The following is a 27,000-nucleotide window of genomic DNA, read 5'->3' on the forward strand; positions in this document are numbered from 1 at the left end:
TGAAATGGCTCCTCAATCACAGGCAAGGGAATCAAAGGATCTCTCACCTTGTCTCCTGCCTTGCCTACCTTATGGCACTGCTCACAGGTCTTGCAGTACCCTGTTACATCTCTGGAAATTCCAGGCCAATACAAGTTCTGAATAATATGTCTCTTTGTACATTTTATGCCCATATAACCGCAAAGGGAATATCATGGGCTATGGCTAGAAGTGCCAGATGGAAGGCTCTAGGCACTACCAATTGCTGTATTCTCTCACATTCTAGCCCTCCCTCAGGGGCCCACTCTATATACAGTAACCCTTTCTTCCAGTATACAGATTCCCCCTTCCCTTGAGAATCAGGTGCCTCACTAGCAACCTGCCTCAGGCCTTACAATATAGGATCTGAGAGCAAGGCCTGTCTTGACTCTCTCTTTGTAACCCTTCCCAGCTCCCCTTCCACAGGAAGTCTGGCATCTTCTGACAGCGGTGCCTCACTGTCAGCCTGGGTACTACTACTCACCTCTGCCTTTGCAGTCACTCTGTCCAAGGGAACATCAGTACGAGCTGTGGCTCACCTCCAGTCTGACTACTTACAGAGTAGCTCCCTCCCTGAACTGACCACCTCACCAGTCCTGGCTGCAAGTATGTAGTCTGACTGGGTCTACCCTAGGCTACCAGACCCACATGCTTGTCTCCAAGCCTGACTGCATGCAACTGCATGAGCACATGGTACTGCATTATCAAAATCATTCCCTATCAGGACATCTGCAGGGATATCCTCAAACACACCTACTTGCTGGCTTCCTTTTCCACCATCCCTGTCAAGGTGAACCTTAGCCAAAGGAATTTGGAATGGGGTCCCTCCTAAAGCTCTGACTGGAGTAAACTGCCCAGGCAAGTAGTGCTCCTCTGTAACCATTGCAGGCTTCACAATGGTTATGTCAGAGGCTGTGTTGCTCTTAGCAATGACCTCTTTGTCATTCACTATGATAGGATATAACCTCTGTTCATAGTTTGGTACCTTTGTTGTCTCAAGACAACATACTGTTGGCATTTTGTCCTTCCCACTTACTGACTCCCTCAGTTTTTGTTCCCCACCTTGCCTCCATGGACATTTGTATGTCACATGGCCCCACTGGCTGCATTCAAAACATTTAACCCTAGGTCCTAGACGTGTATTTGGACTAGTGACTTCCCCTGCTACTGGCAGATTCTGTTGGGGCAGTCTGAGCTACCCACCATGGGTTCCTTAAAACCCATGAGCAGCACTGGGTGTCCCTTTCCTGTGCAGTGATACCCTGCTTGCTAGGTATAGGTCTCCCTTCTTCCCCAACTCATCTGAAGTAGCACAAATATCTTATCAGCTAACCAGATCCTCATGTCCCCAGACAAAGTGCTAAGGGCTTGTTCCCTCACCAAAAGTTCTGCCGGCCCTTCAAAACTGGTGACCTGACATCCACTCACCCACCTATGAAAATAAGTGCTTAGTTCAGCAACATTCACACGCACTTTCATCTGCCTTGCATCTATGCTCACAAAACATTTTCCTATAAGCTTCAGGTGTTAGCTTAAAAAATTCTAGCAAACAATTCTTAACAGCAGTATAATCAAAAAATTCACGATCAGATAATTTAAACAACACAGTTACAGAATTACCATGGAGTAAGGGGGTCAGGAACCATACCCAGAGCCATTGGTCAACATCATACTGTTTACATACCCTCTCAAACATATGAATGAAACTATCAAAATTATCTCTCTCTGTAAACTGCAGAATAAATTTGCTGACTTTATGTACTTCTGGGGTCCGGTTACTCCCTTCCCCATTACCTCCATGACTCTGGCGAAGAGTCTGCATATCCTTTTCATGCTGCCTCTGCCTTTCCTCCTCCTCAGCTTCCAGGCATAGCAGTTTCTCATTCTCCTCAGCCTGTAGATGTCTCAGTCTCTGTGATGCTTCTGTTTCCAAATGCCTTTGGCTCCAGATGGATTTTTAAGTCCTCTGCAGAAAGGTTGAGCTGTCCATTCTCTGAATGTTGTACATCTCCATGGCCAGTCTGATCATCCCCCTGGTTGCTATTTTCAGATACAGCTGTGACCAAAGCTGCAATAATGTCTGCTTTAGTCAGGTTTCCATGCTCCAGTCCTTTAAACTGCCATATCACAGCCAACTGGCTCCTTGTCAGCTTGCCATAATCATCTGCTGACATGTTTGCCTGCTATCCCTGACTAACTAAGCTAACAAAAGAAATAAAACAATTGTGATCTGAACTCTGAATATTCACTGCATGGCTGATTTAGTGTACAAAAGCGCACACCTTCAGTGATCACTATACACAAGCTACAGGAATTCACTATCCACACCACTACAAGCCAATTAGTATGTGATGTGGCTAACTCACCACTATCAAACAATTAATATGTGGTGTGGATATCCCACCACTTCCAACCAATTAATATGTGAGGTCAGCCCACTGGCCCGGTAATCAAGGAGCATCAATCCTCACCACTAGCACCAGTGAGGGGCGTGCACATTGGGAGGATAAGTACACACACAGTAAAGTACAATTTCCCTTAAGAGCACACAGAGATCACAGTCAGTCTGGGGCTGGTTTCTCCTTTTCTCTCCAGATCCCCAATAAGACTCCCCACTGGCACAGCTATAGGGTCCAGATCTCAGCCTAGTTGTCAAGTTAAAATATCTAGCACCCTCTCTGTCCAACCAGTGCTTTGTCTCCCTGCCCAATTAGCTAACACACACACACACACACACACACACACACACACACACACACACACACACACACACACACACACACACACACATACACTTTAAGATTTTATTTAGATACAAACACACAGACACTTCTGGGGAAGGACGGCAGAGGTTCTCTAGCTATGCCCCCTTTCTGCCCAGACTATAAGGTAGTACCAACTGCCACCAACCACTATTATCAGCTACTAGAAGGCCCTTCCCAAAGGATGACCAATTTCACTGTGTAAGATTACTGTTATCCAAATAGTAAGTGTGCCAAACAGCAAGACTATTGGAGTGGCTTAGACAGTATCACCAAATACATGCAATATATGCTAAGAGCTTAAATTATCTCTACACAAAACATCCACAGTTGAAAGGTGTAAAAATATTTAATAATAAATAATAAAAATACAAGACAAATCTCATCAATTCAACACAGTGCTAATCAAGAGTTCAGAAATCACAGGGACTTTAAAACAATATTGTAGGATAGTCTGACATAAATATAGAAAACAGCTAGACTAATCTGACTAAATTCCTATTGAACTCTAAGAGAAATCGTTGTTCTATATGCTGCTTACATACAGACCAAGCAAGTGCTGGTGAGTTGTTGTCAGATCCAGATCAAGATACAAAATGCTCAATCTTTCTCTCTGAGAAAGTCTTAAATTGATAATACACAGTATTGCTGACTCATTTCACATTACATCATTTTTATCACTTCTCCTTTAGTTCCCAGGCTAACAGAAACTCAAAATTTACATTTCTTTATAAGCTGGACCTGGCCAGGAAGCCACAACAATAAAATACACTTTTACATGTAAAATCTAGTAATTATTTCTGTCTTAATAACAGTAGAAAGAATTTGCTAGCCCAGACATCCTGTCTCCAAGCTTGAGATCAAGCACAGTTGTAATTCTTTACTTAACAGCTTTCTTCCAGCAGGGTGTACTGTCTGTGGTTACATTTTTGAAGTTCAGCATATAACACAGTTGTCTTACATTTAGTTTTCTTACATTTGTAAAAACAAGCCTGTGGATTATATTAATATTTACAATGACATAGAATTATCTACAACATTCTATCTAGCTAGGCTGGCAGCCTTCACAATGTATATGGAAAATATAGAGTAAAAACTTTGAAAACCAGGAAAGCTATAAACCTAAATTGTGTTCAATGAACATAGCCTTAGAGTTTCACTCTATTGATTTGAACTTCACCACACAGTCATTTCTTTCCATGGCATTGTCTTTTTTGTTGATGCTAGGAAAGACCCTGTCTTGCGTCGTGAAATGTCCAAGTGATAGCACCCCTTACACACACGCACACACACACACACACACACACACACACACACACACACACACACACACACACACACACACACACACACATACACACACATATAAATGCACATTGTTACATAATTAATTTATAACGTAGCTGACAGTCATTATTTCAATCTATATTTCTTGTCTGTCTCAGACTTCCTCATTTTATTAACTACATATCTTTAATTGCTGTTCTGCAGCCAGCCTTCAGTGCAAGTCAATGCTTACCCTTAGAAAGTTATTATTATTATTACTACAATTATTATTACATTACAACGGTTCATGATCCTAGTAAATTGTAAGATCAAAATCTTAGCTGTTTACTCACTTATGAGTAAACTCTCCAAACATTTTTTGCTGTTTCCAATATATTGTATGTACTCATCAGCTAACAGAGCCACAGCTGAATCAAATTAAAAAAAAAATCAACATATGACAAGCAAATATAGTTTGCCTTCATCTGCTGTATTTCGCACTTGATTCTGAAAGTAAGACAAGTGCAGCTATTTCTTGCTTACTTGTGGAGAAACACAGAACATGAAGCTTCAGTCAACACAGACTAGTAATTTTACAACCTCATTAACAAAAGAGTTGGGTTCATGTGCACATGAAATCCCACAGTGCAAAGATAATCATACTGTAAAGTATTCAGAGCGGAGGGCAACTTGGCACTGACTTGATTATTTCTTACAAAGTTGCAAGTGAAGTGTAATTTTTAATTTCTTCAAGATAAAAAAAGCTAAGTAAATAGAAGCCTTTCCTGCTAATACAGTTTACTGTGAGTTAGTAAAGCTTTACAGAGATGAAATGTTAACATGACAGTAGCTTACAGGTAAGCCAGCAGTTTTATGATTATATCAGTGTTCTACTTTTATAAGCAATAGGCTCTGATTAGCAAAATTCTTATAAAATCATTTTAGATTATTTCAAAGAAACAGTCCTCTCTGACTTATTGAGCCAGGTGATTTCTCTTACCCATATATTGTATCACATCCCTTAGTAAGAAGCTGAAGAACAGTCCATATTATGTCAGTGATGTGATACAAAATAGTGCCGCATTCATCAGCGGATACCCCCTGAAGGTTGCACTGAAGAAAAACTGGCCACTAGCCACGCTAGAAATGTCTGTTCACAGTGCAGTCAGACCTCATGTAAGCTAGAAATGAGAGCTTATACCTTATAATACCGGCCCTTCCTCTTGCTGAAATAATTCCAGGTATTAGAGGTAATATTGAGGTATAACAAAAAAACAAAAAAAAAAACAAAACAAGGACTACAAACTGGGTTAGTAAGATGAAAAAAGAAACATAGAACAGCTTTGGGAGTATGAATTTTAATGTATATGAATTTTATTTTAAATTATTATTTCACATTTAGCAGTTTTTGTGTACTGCTCTGTTACTAATCTTCAGAATAGCTGCAGTGAATCATTGCAAGTTAGTTATAACTTCAAAAATTATTTGATTTTTGCTGTACCAGTTTACAGAGCACTTGTACCATGAGAAGAAATGTATTACATACATTTGTGAAACAATGTTGTTGAACTCATTTGCTTTTGAATTGAATTAACCAATGTAAAATCAGTATTAAGAACCTTAAGAAGCATGCCATATTAAAACTAAACGAACAACAGTGGATGGAAAGTACTTTTACAGAAGTCAGCACAGCTTCATGCAGTTTCATAATAGTGTTTAGTTTGAGGCAACCTCAAAATGTACATTCAACATGCTAAGCTTCATTATCAATATGCTCGTGTTTTTGTCACTCTTACTTTCATTAAATTTTAATTGGTAGTAAGAAAAAAATGAATATGGCTGAAGACAAACATCTCTCCTCTATGTGAAAGAACTGTTACTTTGCCTAGCTGGTCCATAACACCGGTTGTCTACCACCTAAAAAGGTCCTTGTGGCCTAACAAAGCATTTGGACTTGGATATCACAGTGTTCACTAAGTTGGCAAGACTGGTCAGTGTCTGTCTAAGGTTGACTTCTGGCTATGCAACTCCAAAGTCACACTTACATCGTTGCTTGGGACCAATGTTATTATAATTGGAATTAATAAGCACATTTGATCATTATGAGTCCCTATAAGCTCTGGCTGTCGTCTGTCTGTGAGGCTTGTTGGCTGTTCAATAACAAATAATGTCCATTCTGGTTGCAAAGGCTGGACAAGTCCTGAAAAGCATGAAGCTGATGTATGGAGAAGTTCATTGTAGAAATGACAGGCATCGAGTCCTCAGCCTTAATATTGTCAGAAACTGCTGTCTCGACAAGTGACCATATCTTTGGTTTCTGTGTCTGCAAGTCTTTCACCATACCAGGACCTACTCTACTACGGCCTTCAGTTTCACTAAAGCCAACCCCCCTGTCCTTAGATATATAATTACAGTCTGACCTCGACACTTCTACATCCTTTTCTTCCAAACATTCCTGAGTTTGCTGCTCTGTGCCAGTGCACATGGAATGTACCTCTGTCCCTGGCTTACCATCTAATACTTGTTTTGATTTTTCAGTGTTTTCCTCTTCCTCAACTGTTTGCAAATCAATTTCTTCATCTTCTTCTTCATTATCATCTTTTTTTTCCACATCCTCTTCACTGTCACTTTCATCTTCATCCGATCGATTCTTGGAGATCCAGCACATCTTGTTCTCCTTTTTTAGCCTTCTTCTTGCATTGGCAAACCATGTAGAGACCTGAGTGAGACTCATTTTGGTGACAATGGCTAGCATTATCTTCTCTCCTTTGGTTGGATATGGATTCTTGAGGTGCTCTTGCAGCCATGCTTTTAAGGTACTTGTACTCTCCCGAGAAGCAACTTTAGTCTTGGCGATGTCTCCAGAAGGTAGAGCTTGGTAGGTAGGATATACAACAGCAGATGAATGAAAAATAGGTTGATCATACAGAGAGCTTGATTTCAAGTCATACTGCTGGCCCTGAAAAACAAATGACTAGATATTAAGAATAAAATAATAACTACATGATGACTACAAAAGTAAAAACGTACTATAACAATCTGGTAACATTTTTATATATATTTTTTTCTTTCTGTTATTTGGTGTCAGCTAGATTTACCATTCCAAATGTAGTTTTCTGGTTTGTTATTAGATTTACAATAACTTCTTACAGAGTATAACCATCAATATACTGCAAACACATACAGTGAAATTTTGTAGTACAAGCCTACACAAAAAGTTCACCTTAGGAATGTAAGCAAGGCCCTACGAACATTACTTACTGTTATGTTCACAGAGACACTTTATTTTACCAACTCCACAGTTCGGCTCCCAATACACAGAATCCCAGTTTACTATTACTATCGTATGATTGCCACATTCTGAAGTTTTCAAAAGCTTGACATAACTGTTGACATCTTTCACAGTAGGAACATGTGTAACAGTTAGATTTAGCATTCTTACTTACTCAGCCTTCCAGTACTCTTTACAGCTTCTCATCCTTATCTTCTTTGCACTTCCTTTAGAATATGGTTATACACCGGTGCCCCCCCCCCAATCTCACCTGCTCATTTTACTATCCTCCCTTTTATGGTATAAATCACAAACATTCCTAATTACCCAAATTCCATTTTTTGTGGTCTGGTGCTAGGTATCTGCAGCTTTACATTCTTATATGTAGTTGGATATAACTATTCAAAGGACTGGATAGCATATATTAGAAGTAAAATGCTGCACACAACAATAACCGCCTGAATATTAACTGCACTGTTGAAATCTTTTTCACAAAATCTAAGATACATAAAATAAAACTTCCTTTTGCTGCATGAGTTAAATAAAAGCAAGCCAAGAAGTTGCAAATATAACTGGGGTAGCAATAATTCCATAATGAATACTTTTTCCTATCAGCTTTTTTTTCTTGCTGCATCTCCTGGCTACTAGCTCCACTTTTTTTCTGCAGATGTCATTCAGGAAGCAATTACAAGTGTTTCATTTTAACCCAAGCCTCCTCCCTGCTGCTGGTTGCAATATACTCCAGTGAATTGGGGTGTGCAGAGTTGGACCCATTGGTGCATGAATCTACATATCTACTTGTATGTCACCTCAGCTACAACATGAAGCGCTGCATAACAGTACCTCACATGTAATAAGATACTATGCTCCACTGGTGTATTCTTCCTGGCCTCAGTCAGGGGTCAGCAGCACTGTGGAACTGCAGCCTCTTTCCTTCCAGGATGGCCAGGCTGTGCTGAACACTCATTGCCATCCTTCCCAGATGATTCTTCAGTCCCCAGGTCACTGGCTGATCCCAAGGTGTCTGGTCTCCATCAGGGCTTTATCCCTCTGTTATATGGAGCAGGCTAATTGCAAAGCAAATACTGTCCCTAGTTCTGCAACAAACACCAGCCCCATATTACTTTATAGAACAAAATAGCACCCAATGTCTAATTATAAAAAAGGATCAGCCATTATAAAGTCCACTGCCATATAAGAAACTCAGCCCTCCTCACTTAGTAGAGTATGTTTTAATTTAGAAAGGGAGTTACACCTGTGGCTTGATACAAGCAAAACTATTTGCTGCACAGTTACACGCAGTGAAAACTATTGCATGAACTGAAAGCTGCACGCTTAAATGAAAAAAAAAAACACTGACTGAGTAGTATTGAATACTGTATCTGCTTCCATTTTATTGTGACTTTTTATTATAAATAATATTATCACTGTTTGAATAACAAACTCTATGTAAAATAGCTCTTCATCTAACATAATTTATTTCCGGCAATGCAATGCAATGTGATATCGCACTATGTTGTGATAGCAAATTAAACTTTGTAAGGTTACCTTTTGCTCTCAGAAGATTCTAGGCTTTTGTTTTTGGTAGTCTTTAAACTAAAGGTGTGTAACTTGGCTTAAAATTGGGATATAGCTGCAATGTATAGAACAAGAGTTTCTGACAGAAATTTTCATTATTTTATTCACTTCAATATCTAGTTTACTTTCTCCTGGTTCCCTTCTTAATACTAATCACTTTATCACCCTCCCTTCAAAACTTCCTTTCCTTTTCTCTCACCATTATCACCAGTTTACCCAGTGGCCTAGTCCACATCAACCCTGCCCCATTTAGATTTCAGAGCTGAATGTATTTCATGATGGTACAAACAGCAAACTTGATGAAAAATTCTCATCTCTCATTCATTCTGACAGATAAACATTTAATGCATGTTTCACTCATCCAGAAACTAGCTGTAAACTCAGGGAAAATGTTTGGTGAGTTCATACTGATTAAGTTACATTAGATGAGAATAATTAGACCAAAATGAATACTTGTTAGGGTTATTCATGACTTCTGGATAGTTATTTCAATAATGGAGCACAAAGATCACCCCCAATATATCAACATTAAATGTCAAGTGGTTTTGAAAAGTTGTGTTAGTCAGACATCAGTTGCCATGAGTATTTTTGAAAACTGTACCTGCTTTCCAGTTTTCTGTCACCCCCTCCTTCTCTCTGAAAATAACTGCCCCAGTCACAGAATGACATATCAAAAAGATACCCCTTCCTCAAACTGTCACTCACCCTCCCTTTCTTTATAGTACCAAAACATCTGAAGACACTGTCTTATCCTAACTAATATTTGTGGTGCACTCGCAGTGTCATATGTAGACTGGCCAACATATTTTAGATAATGTAGCTCTCCTGGAAACGTGCATCCTTTAAGGTGACAGATTCTTCTGTTTCACTGTCTGCTGCATGTCTCATTTTTGCAGAACCTTCATGTGGTTTAAAGCTCATCACTTACTCTAATAAGCAGCCTTGGCTCACCCTCAGTTAGGTGTATTTTTGGTTAGTCTGGCAAAAATCTCTGTGAATTTACAGTCCTCTCCCCCTATACATATTTTAAGGATTCATACCTTGCACTTACAGACTGCATTTTGCCCTTCATCTCTATTTGCAACTTACAACTTCACTTTTGCTTGGCCATGTAGTGCCTGTCCTTAAAGTCTACACCATAATTAGTCATTATTTCCCTCCACTTTGCTCAGTCTTTATCCTTACAGGCTGTGATTCATCCTTTTCTTTACAGTCTCCACTGCAATTGGTCCTTTGCCACCTGATCCTTGCCCCCTCTACTGTGATTGGTCCTTGTTCTTATATCCCCCAATGTATTTGGCCTCTGATCTTGCAGCCTGTACTGTGATTATTCCTTGCCATTACAGCCTCCAGTGTGATTGTTCCCTCACAATACACCCATCATTACTGATTTTGATTTCACCACTTAATTCTACTATAATTTTGACTTTTGTGTCATCTTTTTTAAAATGAAGGTAACCAGAACTCATATGCAATCCTGGATCAGTAACAAAAGAATGGCATTAACAATAGGTCAGGTAGCCCCTTTGGCTAATAAAATTGTGTTGAAACAGTATTCTGAAGACACAAGGGGTCATGAAGAATCACAATATATCTCAAACAACCCAGTTTAGGAACAACTGATTCAGTCAACTGCTTAAATCCTGGCATATGAACTGTTTAGATGCAGGTAAACTCTTTCTTGATGTACTTAAACAAGGTCTGCCACTGCAGAAAAAGTGTTCAGTGTGGTAATTCCAAATTAATGGAACTTAACTACGGTGGATGTAATGTCTTCCCAAAGATGAGTTTGTCAGAAAAACAAAATAAAACTTACTTTTGAGAAGCTGAATTTTGGGTCACTGGACTCATATTCTGACCCCTTTGGGATCCTTCATGACATCACAGTTCCACTTTAACACTATTTTGACAATGGAGTTGGCTGACTTATATTTAACCCCCCCAGCCCCCACTTTGCCAGATGTAAATAATTTGTAAAAAAAAAATGTATGACAAATGTTAACATTCCCTGCTCCACTTCTTTTTCATTCTTCATCCCTTACTTTGATTCTCCAAACCCCGCCACCTTCTTTCTCATCTCCATCGTCATTTTCATCTTTCCTCTACTGCCACCTCTGTTTTAATTTAATCACTCTCTTAATGAGTCAACTTTGTACCTTCTGCCTAACAATCCCTAACTACATACCCCCTAAATCAGTAATTGCTGCTGGAGCAACACTATGTCCTTTAGATTAAGAAGCTGTTGTTGCTTTTCAAGTTAATTCTCACCTGCACCAGGCTTAGCTTAACCTGGCTGTTCCCTATACCTTAAATTTTGTGCTTACCGCTATACACAAGGCTGCAGTGAGTAATACATTTAAAAAAAAATTACCCTTCGAAGACTCAAGCTAGTTTTGCAAGTGCACCTTAAAAAATGTTGCTTGAGAGGAATAAGCCTATCTGGGAATACATTACTCCATTCTCTGTCTTGAGATCCCAGCTGCCTTTGCACTGCTGACCCCATTACAGTACTGCACTATCATATCACATGCCTGCAACCCTAGGCTCCACTATAGTAATTTGGGAGTTTGCTGGCTGGCTTTCTGTAGCCATAGATCCCCCTCAAACTCCTTCTGCCTCCTACTGCAAATACTTAGCACAAGGGCCTCTGTATCATGGTACGGTTTCATCATATTAACATGGTACAGTTTGTGCCCCTGCGTCCTGCCGAGTAGTTCTACCAGGTAGTTAACATCACTGACCTTCCTTACCACTTTGAAGGGTCCCTCCCAAACTGCCTGTAGCTTGTTGTGTCTGACAGGAATGAGAACCTTTAACCTGCTGCCCCACAGCATACTCTCTGGCTCGAGCATTCCTGTCATACTATACCTTTTTCTGCTGTTGGGCTTCTGCCAAGTTCTCCTGGGCCAAGCCCATGAGTTCCCTGAGCTTTGTCCTGAGGTTTAGGACATATACCACAACAGACTCCTTGTGGAATTCACACACACCCTCCCACCCATCACAAATGAAATCTAGAGGTCCCCTCACCCTATGCCCATACAGCAACTCAAAGGGTGAAAAACCTGTGGATTCTTGGGCCACATCTCTCTAAGCAAACAACAGATGGGGCAAATATTTGTCCCATGCCCTCTTAAACAGGTCTGCAAATGCCCATAGCATGGTCTTTAATGTAGAGTTTAACCTCTCCACAAGACCATTAGTCTGGGAATGGTGGTGGTGGGGGGGGTCTTTAGGTGCTTCACCCCACAGTGCTTCCACAGACAAGCCAGCCAGTCTGACCTGAAATTTGCACCTCTGTCATTCAGTATTTCTTATGGGAAACCTACCCTGCTGAAAATCTCTAACAAATTATTTGCCACCTGTTCTGTCTCAAGGGAGGACAAAGCCACCACCACAGGGTATCTTATAGCATAATCCTACTACCACTAGGTACTTCTTCCCTGTGGAACTTGGGGTACTCAGAGCCCCCACAATATCCATATCTACCCTCTGAAATGGCTCCTCAATCACAGGCAAAGGCATCAAAGGAGCTTTGGCCATGTCTCCTGCTTTGCCTACCTTTTGGCATTGCTCACAGGTCCTGCACTACCCTATTACATCCCTGGAAATCTCAGGCCAATAAATGTTCTGCATAATATGTCTCTTGGAATGCTTTATGCCCATATGACCTGCAAATGGAATGTCATGGGATATGGCTAGAAGTGCCAGATGGTAGGCTCTGCGCACTGCCAACTGCTGTATTCTCTCACCTTCCATCCCTCCCTCAGGTGTTCACTTTCTATACAGTAACTCTTTGTTCCAGTATACTGATTCCCCTTTTCCTTGAGAATCAGGTGGCTCCCTAGCTACCTTCCTCAAGCCTTTTAATGTAGGGTCTGAGAGCTGAGCCTGTCTTATCTCTCTCTTTGTAACCCTTCCCAGCTCCCCTCCCACAGGAAGTCTGTATCTTCTGACAGCAGTGCCGGGGTACTACTACTACTCACCTCTGCCCTTGCAGTCACTCTGTCTAAGGGAACATCAGTACCCACCAGCAGCTGTGGCTCACCTTCAGTCTCACTGCTACAGGGTAGCTCCCTCTCTGAAGTAACCACCTCACCAGTCCTGCCTTCAAGTGTGTGGTTTGTCTGGTTCCTCCCAGGCTACCACACCCAGATGCGTGTCTCCAAGCCTGACTGCATGTAACTGCATGCACACAAAGTACTGCATTATCAAAATCATTTCCTATCAGGGCATCTGCAGGGATATCCTCAAACATACCTATTTGCTTGCTTTCTTTTCTCCTGTCCCAGTCAAGATGAACCCTAGCTAAAGGTATTTGGAATGTGGGTCCATCCTAAAGCTCTGACCAAAGTAGGCTGCCCAAGCAAGTAGTGCTCCTCTTTAATCGTTGCAGGCTTTACAATGGTTAGGTCAGAGGCTGTGTCTCTCTTAGCAGTGGCCTGCTTCCCATCTACTAAGATAGGATATAACCTCTTGTGGTAGTTTGGTACCCTTGTTGTCTCCATATAACTTACCGTTAGCATTCTGTCATTCCCACTTGCTGGCCCCCCCACCTTTTGTTCCCCACCTTGCCTCCATGGACATCTATATGCTACATGGCCCCATTGGTTACATTTAAAATATTTAACCCTTGATCCTGGTTATGTATCTGAACTAGTGGCTTCCCCTGTTACTGGCAGATTCTGTTGGGCCAGTTTAGGCTATCCACCATGGGTTCCCTTAGACCCATGTGCAGCACTGTGTATCCCTTTCCTGTGCAGTGATGCCCTGCTTGCTAAGTATAGGTCTCCTTTTTTCCCCAACTCATTTGCGGTATTGCATTCCTTATCTGACAACCAGATTCTCATGTCCTCAGGCAAAGTGCTAAGGGCTTGTTCCCTCACCAAAAAGCTTGCCAGCCATTCAAAAGTGGTGACCTGACACCCACTCATCCACCTATAAAAATAAGTGCTTAACACAGCAATATAATCTGTATTGAGTCTATGCTCACAAAACATTTTTCTATAAACTTCAGGTGTTAGCTTAAAACACTCTAATAAACAATTTGTAATGTATTATAATTTAAGCAATCAGTATCAGAGAATTTATAAATAGCAGTTACAGCTTTACCGTGGAGTAAGGGGTCAGGGACAGTACCCAGAGCCCTTGGTCAACATTATACTGTTAACGTAGCCTTTCAAACATATGAATAAAACTATCAAAATGAGCACCCTCTGTAAATTGTGGAAGAAATTTACTGACCTTTATTGCTTCTGGGGTTCAGTTATTCCCTTCTCCATTACCTCCATGACCCTAGCGAAGAGTCAGCATCTCCTTCTCATGTTGCCTCTCATTTTCTTTGGCTTCCAGACTTCTCAGTCTCTCTGTTGATTCTAATTCCAAATGCCACAGTCCCTCTGCTGATTCTGCTGTAACCTCCACATGCCGCAGTCTCTCTGCTGATTCTAGTTCCAAACATTTGGCCTCCAGTTCAAGTCTCTTTAACTTCAGACGGATTTTAAGTCCTCTGAGGAAAAGTTGAACTGTTCATTTTCCGTGAGCTGTACAACCCAAGGCCAGTCTGGCTGTCTTTCTGGTTGCTGATCTGTGATGCAGCTGTTACGAAGGCTGCAATCATTTCCACTTTAGTCAGGTTGGCATGCACCAGTCCTTTGGCTTGGCACATCTCAGCCAACCGGCTCCTTGTTAGCTTGCCATAATCCTCTGCTGATATCCTTGCATGCTCTCCCTAACTAACTAAGCTAACAAAAAATAAATTAATCTCTTGTGATATGAAACTCTGAATGTCTACCATGTGGCTGCTTGAGAGTACAAACATCTTCTTTAGTGACCACTGTTTACAGGCTATAGGAGTTCAATATCCACACCACTGAATCCCAGTATGTGATGTAGTGATCCCACCATGCCACCATTTAATATGTGATGACCCTCTACTGCCAACCAGTAATCATGGAGCCTCAATCCTCACCACTGGCACCTGTAGGGAACATTCACTGGGAGGATAACAGGTACACAGACAGTATTTCCAGATGCAGCTCTCTGCATCAAGTGCAATTTCCCCTAAGAGCACACAGAGACCACAGTCAGTCCGGGGCTGATTCCTCTTTCTCCAAATCTCCAATAAGACTCACCACTGGCACAGCTATAGAATTGTAATCTCAGCTGAATGACCAAGCCAAGACCTCCAGCACCATCTCTGTGCAACTAGTGCTTCATGCTCCTGCCCAAGTAGCTGATACACACACACACACACACACACACACACACACACACACACACACACACACACACACACACACACACACACACACCTGGGAAAGGCTGCCACAGGTTTACTGGCTATTCTCCCTTCTGCCCAGACTATAAGGTAGTTACTACTGTCACCAGTCACTCCTTATCAGCTACTTAATACTAATACAAATGGTAGTTTGACCAAAAGCAAGGCTATTAGGAATGGCCCACAAGTGACACCAAATAAATATGCAAGTACTCTCAAAACTAAAATATCTCTATACAGATCAGCCACAATGAAATGTTTAAATATATTTAATAATAAATAATAAAAGAACAAGACAATACTAAATATATAGTCACAGTTACATCAGAGTTCAAAATCACAGGAAATATTTAAAAATAACATTACAGTACAGGCTCACACAAATAAAGAAAACATCTAAACTAAGCTTCACTATACTCCTGACTGTATCTCAGAGAGTTACTAGCATGAAGTTATGGGAAAGAGAAGTGGAAGCTAGGTTAAGAAGAGAGGTGCTGATTAGTGAGCAGCAGAACGGTTTCATGCTGGGAAAGAGCACTACAGATGCGATGTTTGCTCTGAGGGTGTTGATGGAGAAGTAGAGAGAAGGTCAGAAGGAGTTGCATTGTGTCTTTGTGGACTTAGGGAAAGCATATGACAGGGTGCCTAAAGAAGAGTTGTAGTATTGTATGAGGAAGTCGGGAGTGGCAGAGAAGTATGTATGAGTGGTACAGGATATGTACAAGGGTACTGTGACAGCAGTGAGGTCTGTAGTAGGAGTGATGGATACATTTAAGGTGGAGGTGGGATTACATCAAGGATCAGCTCTGAGCCCTTTCTTATTTGCAATGGTGATGGACAGGTTGACAGATGAGATCAGACAGGAGTCCCCATGAACTATGATGTTTGCCGATGACATCTGTAGTGAGAGTAGGGAATAGGTTGAGGAGACCCTGGAGAGGTGGAGATATGCTCTAGATAGGAGAGGAATGAAGGACAGCAGGACTAAGACAGAATATATGTGTGCAGATGAGAAAGAGGATAGAGGAATGGTGAGGATGCAGGGAGTAGAGCTGGTGAAGGTGGATGAATTTAAATAATTGGAATCAACTGTTCAGAGTAATGATGAGTGTGGAAGAGAGGTGAAGAGGAGAGTACAGGCAGGGTGGAGTGTGTGGAGAAGAGTGTCAGGAGTGATATGTAACAGATGGGTACCAATAAGACTGAAAGGGAAGGCCTACAAGACGGTAGTGAGACCATCTATGTTATATGGGTTGGAGATGGTGGCATTGACAAAAAAGCAAGAGTCAGAGCTGGAGGTGGCAGAGTTAAAGATGTTAAGATTTACATTGGATGTGATGAGGATGGACAGGATTAGGAATCAGTATATTAGAGGGTCAGCTCAGGTTGGACAGTTTGAGACAAAGCCAGAGAGGCAAGATTGCATTGGTTTGGACATGTGCTGAGGAGGGATACTGGGTATATTGGTAAAAGAATGCTAAGGATGGAGCTTCCAGGTAAGGGGAAAAGAGGAAGGTCTAAGATAAGGTTTATGAATGTGGTGAGGGAGGACATGCAGGTGGTTGGTGTGACAGAGCAAGATGCAGAGGACAGGAAGAAATGGAAACAGACGATCCACTGAGGCGACCCCTAACAGGAACAGCTGAAAGAAGAAGATCTAAGAAAGTTACTATACCCTCAAAACTTACTAATAGAGCAAGGCAGATGTGGTGAATGGTTCTTGTTGTTGTTGACAGGCCCAAGACTGAGTACAGAATGCTCTGTCTCACTAAGAAACTTCTCAAAATAATATCTAAAATATTACTGCTGGGATAGCTTGCAGAATGACATCACTTTTGTCATCTGACTTCTAGTTACCAGGCAAAACCCCCAGTGCTGAAGCTGGCAGTATTTAGCATCTACCTGTAAAAATACTCATAGAAGGGCTTTTGCACAGATCTTTGGCATATGCTGGAAGTCATAAAACAATTACATCCCTTCATGCTTTCAGTGTAGCAATTAGTTCACCCTAAAGACAATATAGAAAGCTTCCTAGTACAGACTTTGTGTTTCTAGCTGCATTGAAACCTGAGACATAGCCTCTTTATGGCCTAGCCTATAAAGTAATTTAATTTCAAATATTTTTCTAAAGTTTGCTGGACTGAGGTTAACCGTCCAGTTTCCTCTGTTAGCATATACATTTAAACAGTTACAATAGTGCATGTACATTTCTGTTCTCTTCCAGTAGGGCACACTGTGGATACATTTTAAGCACAAGCACTTTGCAAAAACCTTTCAACACAAGCATCTGTACTAAGCAATTTGATATACACATGACATACAGTTGTAATAAATTTGTAACCCAAGCAGCTTATATAAATTAGTTTGATATTCGCAAATGGCACACAATTATTTACAAAATTTCAGCTAGCTGTGCTGGCAGTACCTTCTTTTGTCACACTATGCATTCTCAGGCAAGGAGAACCTTGCACCAGTCACCTCTATCCACAAAGCTAGGACAAAACATTTACTCCCTAATGTAAACTCATCTCTGGTTAACTGCCAGGGTTTAAGAAACTATTATTCTGATGCAACATCCCCATCATCTCATTAAATAATGCCTGCATTACAAAGCGCAATGACAGTGACAACTGTAATCACACAGTCATGAAATTATTACACTAAATCAGAGCTTCCTTTTCTCTTGTTACTAAGTGCATCTATATCATACCAGACAACAAATAACCTGGAGTAAAAACTTCTCTAACGTCAATTAAAATTGGTCCAATTTATTCACTCATTTAGGGCATTCCGCATTTTCTCTGGATCGTTTGCCTCCTGTCTGCATGATAGGCCCCATGCCTTCAAATTCCATGCAGCTATCTACAGCCCCTTTCTAATCATTTGCATCTCTTTGATATTCAAGCCTTGGCTATTTTATCCTTAACATGTTTAATAAATCCATGCCAGCTTGCCACAGAACATCCTGCTCTATGTTTTTAATGCCTTTGCATTTAATAGTTCACCTAATATTGCTCATCTTGCTCCTGAATTCCAGCTGTGCTTTGTCATCACTGATGAATGATTCTCTAAGCAAAGCAGCTATTAAATTACAAGGAAGCTGAGGTCAGGCCTTTTCTTGTTCTTTTTTATTTGTCCTTCCCAGTACAACAAGCTAATCCTCACTTTACTGACTCATTTGTTCCTCTACCCACTACCTGGAACCAAATTAACAGCTGGAGTCAGGCATGGTGAACTGTCATCTGTGAGTGGTGAAGATTTTTGTTTTATTATGCTCTACTTACAGTCACAACTCATGCTCAGAATGCATTCATAGCAGTGTGAATCTTTTGTTTGAAGACAAGCTCCACACTCATTCTGCAGAGTTGAAATCCTCATCCCCACCATGGGTTATAGTTCTATTGGAATTCCTTTCCATTTCCCTTTGGATATGTGAGCCAGCATAATACCACTCATTCCTACCTGTCATCTAACTCCTCAGTGACTGTTTCAGGAGTCAAACATGGCACCATGGTGCTAGTGTATGTTCAGCCCTCGCTGTAATCCACTCAACCATCAAGCCAAACTCTTTCCCCTTATTATACTGGCACTATGCTTGAGCAGGTTTGTATGTTGCTCTTTCTTCAGTCATACTAAAATTATTGTAGGCTTCCAGATGTGAAACACTTTCTCCTCTACTGCCATGGAGAGCACCATATTCAAACAGGCAGTTTAGCCTGGCTGGTTCTATCCTTATTTTTATTGTTGAAGGTGCTGTTATCATTCATATCTTTGTCATCCCCTCCAAGCATGAGGGATGCTTCCATCCATAACGTCTAGTGTGGATTCTCAGGTGGGGTCTACACACCTCTGCAGTCAGTTTAACAGGTTACAGTTATGGAAATGGCCAAAATATCAACACTGTTATCTTGGTCTGATACTCTCCCTTGACCCTTTCATTAACCACCATCCCAGGAACATCTATCGTCTTTAACATACTACTCCATTACTTCCTGCCTACTCTCCTTACAGAAAAATGATGCCAGAAAGACACATTGCTCCCTTTTTAACCTGACATTTATCCCAATTTAATAACTCCAGTAACTCTTGCAGCACTACAAGTCTGTTCAGAAAACAGTTATCCTCCTACCTACTCATATCCAAAACATGTAAGAAAGTACAGGTTATTAGTTAATTATTGTGGTATAAAGTGGTCTTGTTAAGAAGCACAGAAAAAGGTCTTAACCACATCGTAAGTGAATAAATTCCTTTTAAATGGCATCCTAGTTGGGTCTTGAAGTAATAACATCATTCTTGTAATGGGTTGAAACACAAAGCAAAGCAAAGTACTTTTTGTGCTCCCCCAGGACCTTGTCCCCTGCCCAATGGCACCTCTACCTTTGCTCAGCTGGACCATTCATTCTGACTGAATAGGAACCAAATATTCCTGGAGTAGGCAAGATATGTACAGCCCATTCATTCCTGGTGGGAATCCCCCATCAGCCCTCTGTTCTCTGGCAAGAGTCAGACAGAAGGGAATAAACCAGCTTGCTGTTCCTAGTGGGTGGTTTACCTTTTCACCATGGAAACAGCCTTTCCCCCTTTGGTGGTTCTTCTAAATTCACAGTTACAGCTCCTGGGGGAAGTGTGCTGCCACATGCTAGTTTTCCCTCAGGTATATAGTGTAAAAACATTACTGCAATTCAAGAAACTCCTCTGGGTGAGCTAGGTGTTACCCATGTGGTGAGCCAGAGCCATCAACCTCCCTCAACCCCCCCCCTCCACGATGGCTGAACCAGCAGCTGCTACTCACTCCCATCTTCCCTGACCAGGTCCTACAGGCGTAAGAGCTGCCAGTGGAACCTGGGTCACCTGCTTGGGATAAGGGCTTTTTCCTCTTGTGCCATGGAGCTGCCTCCCAGAGCAAAGTACTTTGATCTCTACCCAGAGAAATATCATTATATAGCCCTGGAATGTCTTACTGTTATTACACAATGCGTCATTTTTAATAATAATAACATTTCTTCTGGAGCTGATCTAAACACAGTAATATTAATCATGTAATAGCATCGGTGTATCTATAGGTCTGTAACAATTCACTGCTCTTACTTTGCATAAACATTATATAAAGATGAATAACTCATCATGTTATATGAAAGCTGTTAGGTGTTAATATAATCTACATTTTATTGATCGCACAGTGGTATAAATCAAAACAAAGATATACATTTACAATCAATGCAAGTTAACTAAAGAGTGAATATTCTAGTTAGTGTATGAAATATTAATGATAATGTCTAGAGCAATGCACCTGGCTTTACTTCATTTCTGAGATGAGAGAATTCAAGGTATTTTAGTGCCTGATATTTTGTCAGCCGCATATCATGCGTATAAACAAATAACTGCAGTGCTAAGTTATTTGTTAAAAGAAACAATTTCTGGCAAACAGCCAGCATGCTTATACTGCTAAAACCATGAATACAGCTGATGTATATCCTCTGGGGTGACTTTCTCCCAGGAGCTAAGACTATTTTTATTGCAGTACCTTGAAAATTAACTGATTTAACACTGGTCTAAAACAACAGAAAAATAAAATTAAAACTATCAATGAAGTTACTGAGAATATCAAGGTTACAGCATTGGCTGAAGGTGAGATGGCATTTTTGCTCTATAATTAATTAGCACTACTGCTTTATGTAAGCATCATTAACAATATCACTTTCCGTTTGTAAAACCTAGCAAGGACAAAAAGCAAACAAATAAAAAAAAATAATAACATGCACATGTTTAGCTGACACTGTGACTAGGAAATGCATACTAAAGCAAAAGTTGTTTCCAGATGTGACCTGAAAAAGTTGCTTCCTGGATTGACCTGAAAGTAGAAGTACATTAACTACTTTGTGTCTTACATCACACCACTGAGGTTGAGTATTTGTGTATGTTTTTATGTATGCATGTATGTATGTATGTATTTATGTATTTTATTTAAGTGAGGCAGAACATTGATTTAGGTGGACTATTTTCTGGATCAGCCTGGGGATACAGAAATAAAGATAATATGTACTCAATTTTTGAAAAAGCTAAAGAATTCCAAGGTCTTTTAGTGTCAGATATTTTGTAAGGTATATATCATGACTATAAACAAATAGCTGCAGTGATAAGTTATCAGTTACAAGAAACAGTTCCTAGTAAACATTGAACATACTTGCACCATTAAAACCATGAATGTGGTTGACATATATTTTCTGGGAGGAACAGTTCTTTGAATCATAGATCTGTACCAATAGCTGGCAGCAGCCTAGAGACACTGCAGTCAGAGTATTCCCAATATTAATACTACATTACCAACATTTACATCTCTTTGACATTGTTAACGTGTAAAACTGCTCCAAATCATTTTGGAGGTTGCTATTAATTTATCTTCAAGGACATTAGAAGGTCAGTAACTAATAACAACAGAGTAGCAATACAGAATGCTCTTATTAATCCCACAACAGCTGTCAAATGTCAAATGTTTTGTTTAAGGTACCATCAGCAACTCTCCCTCTGTGATAGATTCAGTTTATAAATATCTATATTTTTAAATCATTCTTTTTAGCTCCCATCCTCCCATAACCATTAAGCTCCTATCCTCAGCAGGCCAATTCATTCCTCCTAATCCTTGGAGTCCTACAGATGTAAAAGTGGGAGGCAACTGTTAAAGATAATGGCCAACATTCAGCGGGAATTAAGTTTTTCTGTAAGTTCCTAACAACCCTCCTTTCCCAGCCCTGAATGGCACTAAAATGCCCCTGTGTTGGATGAACTGTGACTGTACACTTCCCAGTACCCATTGTTTTGTAATAGAGTGCATGCATAATGCTAAGCAGTTTGTGTTCCTTGAGGCCCAACTTGCACAAGCTGTAGTGCCTGTTCTTCTCCTAGGTGGCGCTCTTCTATTGCAACATTGTGTCATTGACAATTCACTTCCCTTCACCCCAGCTAGCAAGGCTAGTGTCTGCGCTGCTAATCGAACTTATGCAATCTGAGATACACTCAGTGTTACATCATTCTACTCCACAGAGCCAGCCCAGACTAGTAATAATGAACCATCTTATATGATATATACATAAACAATCAAGGCATATAAATAAACATTTTGGTGTCATTATCTTATTAGTTAGTAACAGTCTCCGAAAATGTTACTAAGTGTAGGGTCTAACAATACCTAAGTGGCTCCAGTCTTAAGGACAGAATGAAAAAAATGCAAAATAAAACAGTATTACTCGTCCAGCTCACAGTAACCCGTATCTTAAGAAATACTCTTTGAGTCTTTGCTGTTCCCACTGTAATAAGATGTGACTAGTTTTGTCACACATTATCACATAAACAGTTGTAAGAATCGGGCTTGGCATCTTTTTCATTTACAATAACATTTGTGAGGATTATGCTTCAAGCTCCTTTATAACCATTCTAACCAGGAAGCAACGGCTGCCACTGTTTTGAGGGTTATCACTGGGTCTCAGATTCCAGCTCAAGTTATTTTAAATGTAAAAAAACTGTACTGCATAACATTTGTATGCATACCATTTTATTTTAAATGTAAGAAATAAGTGATGATAATGAAGGTTTCCTTAAAAAACTGCACTGCATAGCATTTGTATAAGCTCTGGAGATTTACATGGCAACAAATGTAAGGTATGCAAAAAATACAACTTCATAGCTTCAGATATTATATCTACTGATGCAAGTAATGGAGGCTGATTATAGCTGTCAGAAAGTTAGAATTCCTTTATGGCACTCTTTGCTGCTCCTTGACTGTATGTTTCTATTTTCAGGGAAATCAGACCCAGTCCTAACCAAGCATAGCTTCACAGTGATTCCTCCCTCCCCAGTGGCCACACAGCTCATCTGTATCTCCACAGAGCAGGGGGGGGGGCATGGTATGCAGCCAGAGTGAGGATAGGTATTTGCTGATTCTATCCCTTCTACCCTGACAGCAATACCATCCATGTGGCAAATTAGTCTACATCTACAAAAATACACACATACTTGTGCGAAACAGAATGCTCCTTCCTCCCACTGAACATAACTCAGTCCCCCCTCACTTGTCCTGGTAGTCAGCCTTCATTGGGTATGCATACAGAGTCAAGTAATCAGGCCTTCTAATCAGGAGAGGGGAAAATCCTGGCAACTACTACTGCTTTTTCTGAGTGCTATCTGTCCCAGCCTGTCTCCTTTGAACATGACACCCTGGTATAGGGTTGCCACCTTTTCAAATGCCAAAAGTGGGACATTTTTTGTAGAAACGTCAGATTTTGCAGGACAAAACATACCCACGGCCAGTACAAAGGACAGAAATTAACTTTTTTGCCAGAATAAAAGCTTATTCTTGTAGCATTTGAGCTGCTTATTCTGTTTCTTCAGATACAAAATAACTGTTTTATGCAACTATTGAAGAAAATACAGGAAGTATTTTTGTCCTAAAATCTCAGGTCATTTGCCATTTTTTCAATTTTTTTGCAGGACGCAACTGCCCAAAGAGGGACTGTCCCTCCCAAAGTGGGACAGGTGGTAACCCTACCCTGGTATGGCACAAAACTAATGCAAAACCTGTTATTCTATCAATTTTCTAAGTTTGTAAGAGCAATATTTAATATTTGTCCCTATGTTTGGGCCTTTGTCCCCCTGTTATTTATGGCTTTGTCCAGTTCTTGCTCTAAGAAGTTAAGAGTTATAATGTAAATTGAATTATATTTTTCACTGCCTGTTTTGCATTAAACATTTTAGGAAGGTTTACTAACCACACTGAACTGTTTTTGAAAAGCAGATGTTTTGCAAATATCAGGAAAAAAGGACAAAAGGCTGAACTAAGAATGATAGTTAATAGAGAGAAGCAAAAGATTAGGCCATTTAAATGTAGAAGAGGACAGTATCTGTACTCCTGAATACAAGGCATATTAGTACTTCTTCAATAACAAGGACATCTGATACTACATTGCAAAACAAAACATACTATTAAGCATGTGTCTCAAATAAATATATTTCTGTGTTCTGCTTCAAGCAACTACATTGTTTCAATTTCGCTGAACATTTCTTCACTACCTGTGTTTACCTGAGACACCATGCTCTACCAAAGTATTCAATATAGCACATGATGCTTAACATTTATTAAGTGGCAAAATAATTTACCAGATAGTTTTAAGGCAGCATGTGAAAATAGTAATGCCCATTTGTTATCCAAGTACACCCACTGGACACACAGTCCCTTTTCAGGAGCGACCCGCAAGCAATGTCTGGTTAAGTCACTTGCTCAAGGTCACACAGTAGGCAAATTATGGCTGAGAGATTCAAACCCTGTACAGTAGGAACTATGGCTCACAGCCTTATCTGTCTGCACAGCTGCCCAGCAAATATTTTCTCATTGGCGTGTTTGTTTTCTCTCAGGCAAATTTCAGGAAAAACATCACCTTAAAAATATAATTTTTTTTTATTTCAGCTGACATTTACTTGCCCAAATTCTAATTTGCTTAAGCATAGTGGTTTGCTTTTCCATGGTGTTTTATTGTTTGCTTCTTTGTAGAACAAGTTTTATATACTCACTTGTTAGAAAAGTTTGGGTCATCCAGGACCTATGTAACTCAGAGAAAGAGAACACAGGCAGTAACTGAAGTTCAACAACATTGGAGTGAGAACAGTAATGTCTGGGATTTTAGGGGAGAGTTTGCCCCCATATGATATGTGGGGATTTTCCTACAAAAAACAAATTTATTTTGTAACATTTGCTAGTAAATCAAGTAGTCATATTAGAATATGCAAGCTTGAGCTTTAAATCACACAATCTTGTAGTCATGCTAGTGCAATGCAAGATTTTAGGTGGTAAGCTTATGCACAGGATCTATTAGTTTTTAGCTACAACTAGTGGACACCACAGGGGCCACTTTCATTAGGTCATTATGCATGCTAAAGTAAGACGTAAGCAGAATTAATGAGATATCATTAATACAACACTAATTGTACAGCAATATTATGGGCTGTATTATGGCAAGAAGAATGTCTATATTTACAGTGTGCATAAATGCATAGTTTGCCAAAGTAGAGAACCCATTTAAATAAAGGACCCCATTTTACGTGGCTGTTTAGGCATCCATTCCTGGTGGGACATGTCACAATTAGAAGCAATGTCTGAAACAGCAAGATTCACATTAACATTAGAACCAAATGGAGTACATGAAACAGCATGAGTGAGATTAACTTCAGAACTGAGTGTAGTGTTGTTTATATGACACATAATAAACAATAAATGCACACATATTTTTGGTAGTAAAACAAGTTCATATTAATAGATAAACTCTGGAGCAATAAATATATAAACTTTAGAGCAATAACGCAGAGATATTTATATAGGTAAAAATATGGTACATTTTATGAAATTAATTTTAAGCAATTCATGGAGGAATTATATAATGCACTCTCTAGCATGAGAAGCACAGTAGTCTTCTGTGTAATTCCTTATACACAAATATTACATTAAGAAAGCAAAATGACCCACTTTATAGATGTATATATTTATCATAAATATTAATGATTTGCACAGAGTCCAAGTATATGTTACCATCCATTGCAGTTAAGAGGAAAAAGATCTGTCTTATTTTCAGTGCAGAAGGCTAATTGAAGAGAGTTTAGGCATATGAATGTTATACAATCTGCTTAAATACCCAGACTGATTAAATATTAGGAGTCGGACTGAACTTCATTCTCACTATATTTTCTTACTTCTGTACTTGAAATCAGGGTTTCAAAAAGTTTCTCATTAAACTACAGTTTGTGATATATTTTCAAGCATACATATTTCATAGGTTCTCAGCTAAGTACTAGGTTAGCTGCCCTTGTGAGCTATTTTAAGCCTAGCGAAATTCCCTTAATGAGAATCAAACCTTGTATTTCTGGTGTAAGAGGTAAACACCTTAACCGTTATATCTAACCCACCCACCCAAAGTTGATTGTTGTGAGATTAGGACACCCTACCTATCTAGTTATAGAATATAGAGGTCCCAGTGCTTAGCACAAGAGCCATCTGTTGGCTCCTTTATGATTAACAATGTGTTTGCAAGTTTATTATGTTTTTTTGCATAAACATCATTGAGGTTTATTTTCTTCTTACTGGCTGTAAAGTTCTCACAAAGCAGTTGTACAACTCATAGCAGTATTGTTAACCTAACAAAATCACAGTAGTCAAACAGTAGGAAGAAAAACACTAGTAACCACAAAAAACACTAGTGCACTACCACTCAGTCTCAATGAGGAAAAATCCAGGTCAGGAATTGTTTAGCTGCTTTATTAAAAACAAAATAAATGAATAAAGCAACTAAAGAAGTCCTCGATCTGGATTTTTCCTCACTGAGAGTGAGTAATGCTGACTCGTGTTTTTTTGTGGCTCCTGGTATTGTATACCTGACCCAAGCATAAGCATATCTCTTCCAGACTGGTTGGTTTCTTTAATTCACAGTGTCAAGCTGTTTTCATTACTGCTTGGATGTTCGATACAGTACATTTTTTTTTACTTTTTCATTAACTGGTGCTGTCTTAACTGGAAATTTCAAGACCATGAAATTTTGCCTTTCACTAGATCTTACTGTTTGATGTCTTTTCAAACAATCATCCAAACATATGGCTAGTATGTGATATGAATGATGTTTATGGCCCGGGATCAACAAATCAAACATAATGTTATAAGACACAAAAAAAGATGTAAGGATACCATTACAGGACCAGTAAAAATGGATCACTGATGCCATTACAAAGAAAATTCCTCAAAGCAACAAACCTGCAGAGGTACAGGAAATGGCATTTAATATTTGTAGCCATGA

The 27,000-nt window shown here is 39.9% G+C and overlaps 1 protein-coding gene across 1 annotated transcript in view; it reads right to left on the reverse strand.

Moving 5' to 3' along the window:
* Positions 1–5,404: 5,404 nt before the first annotated feature.
* Positions 5,405–27,000, reverse strand: part of LOC122817379 (iroquois-class homeodomain protein irx-3-like) — a 26,598-nt gene continuing 5,002 nt past the window's right edge. Inside the window, exon 2 of the mRNA XM_044090572.1 lies at positions 5,405–7,005. Coding sequence (XP_043946507.1) covers positions 6,157–7,005 — 849 coding nt within the window. The 3' untranslated portion in view covers positions 5,405–6,156. The remainder of the gene's footprint in view (positions 7,006–27,000) is intronic.

The sequence above is a fragment of the Protopterus annectens genome, chromosome 12.part0, assembly GCF_019279795.1.
Source record: "Protopterus annectens isolate FY-2018-M chromosome 12.part0, PAN1.0, whole genome shotgun sequence".
NCBI lineage: Eukaryota > Metazoa > Chordata > Ceratodontiformes > Protopteridae > Protopterus > Protopterus annectens.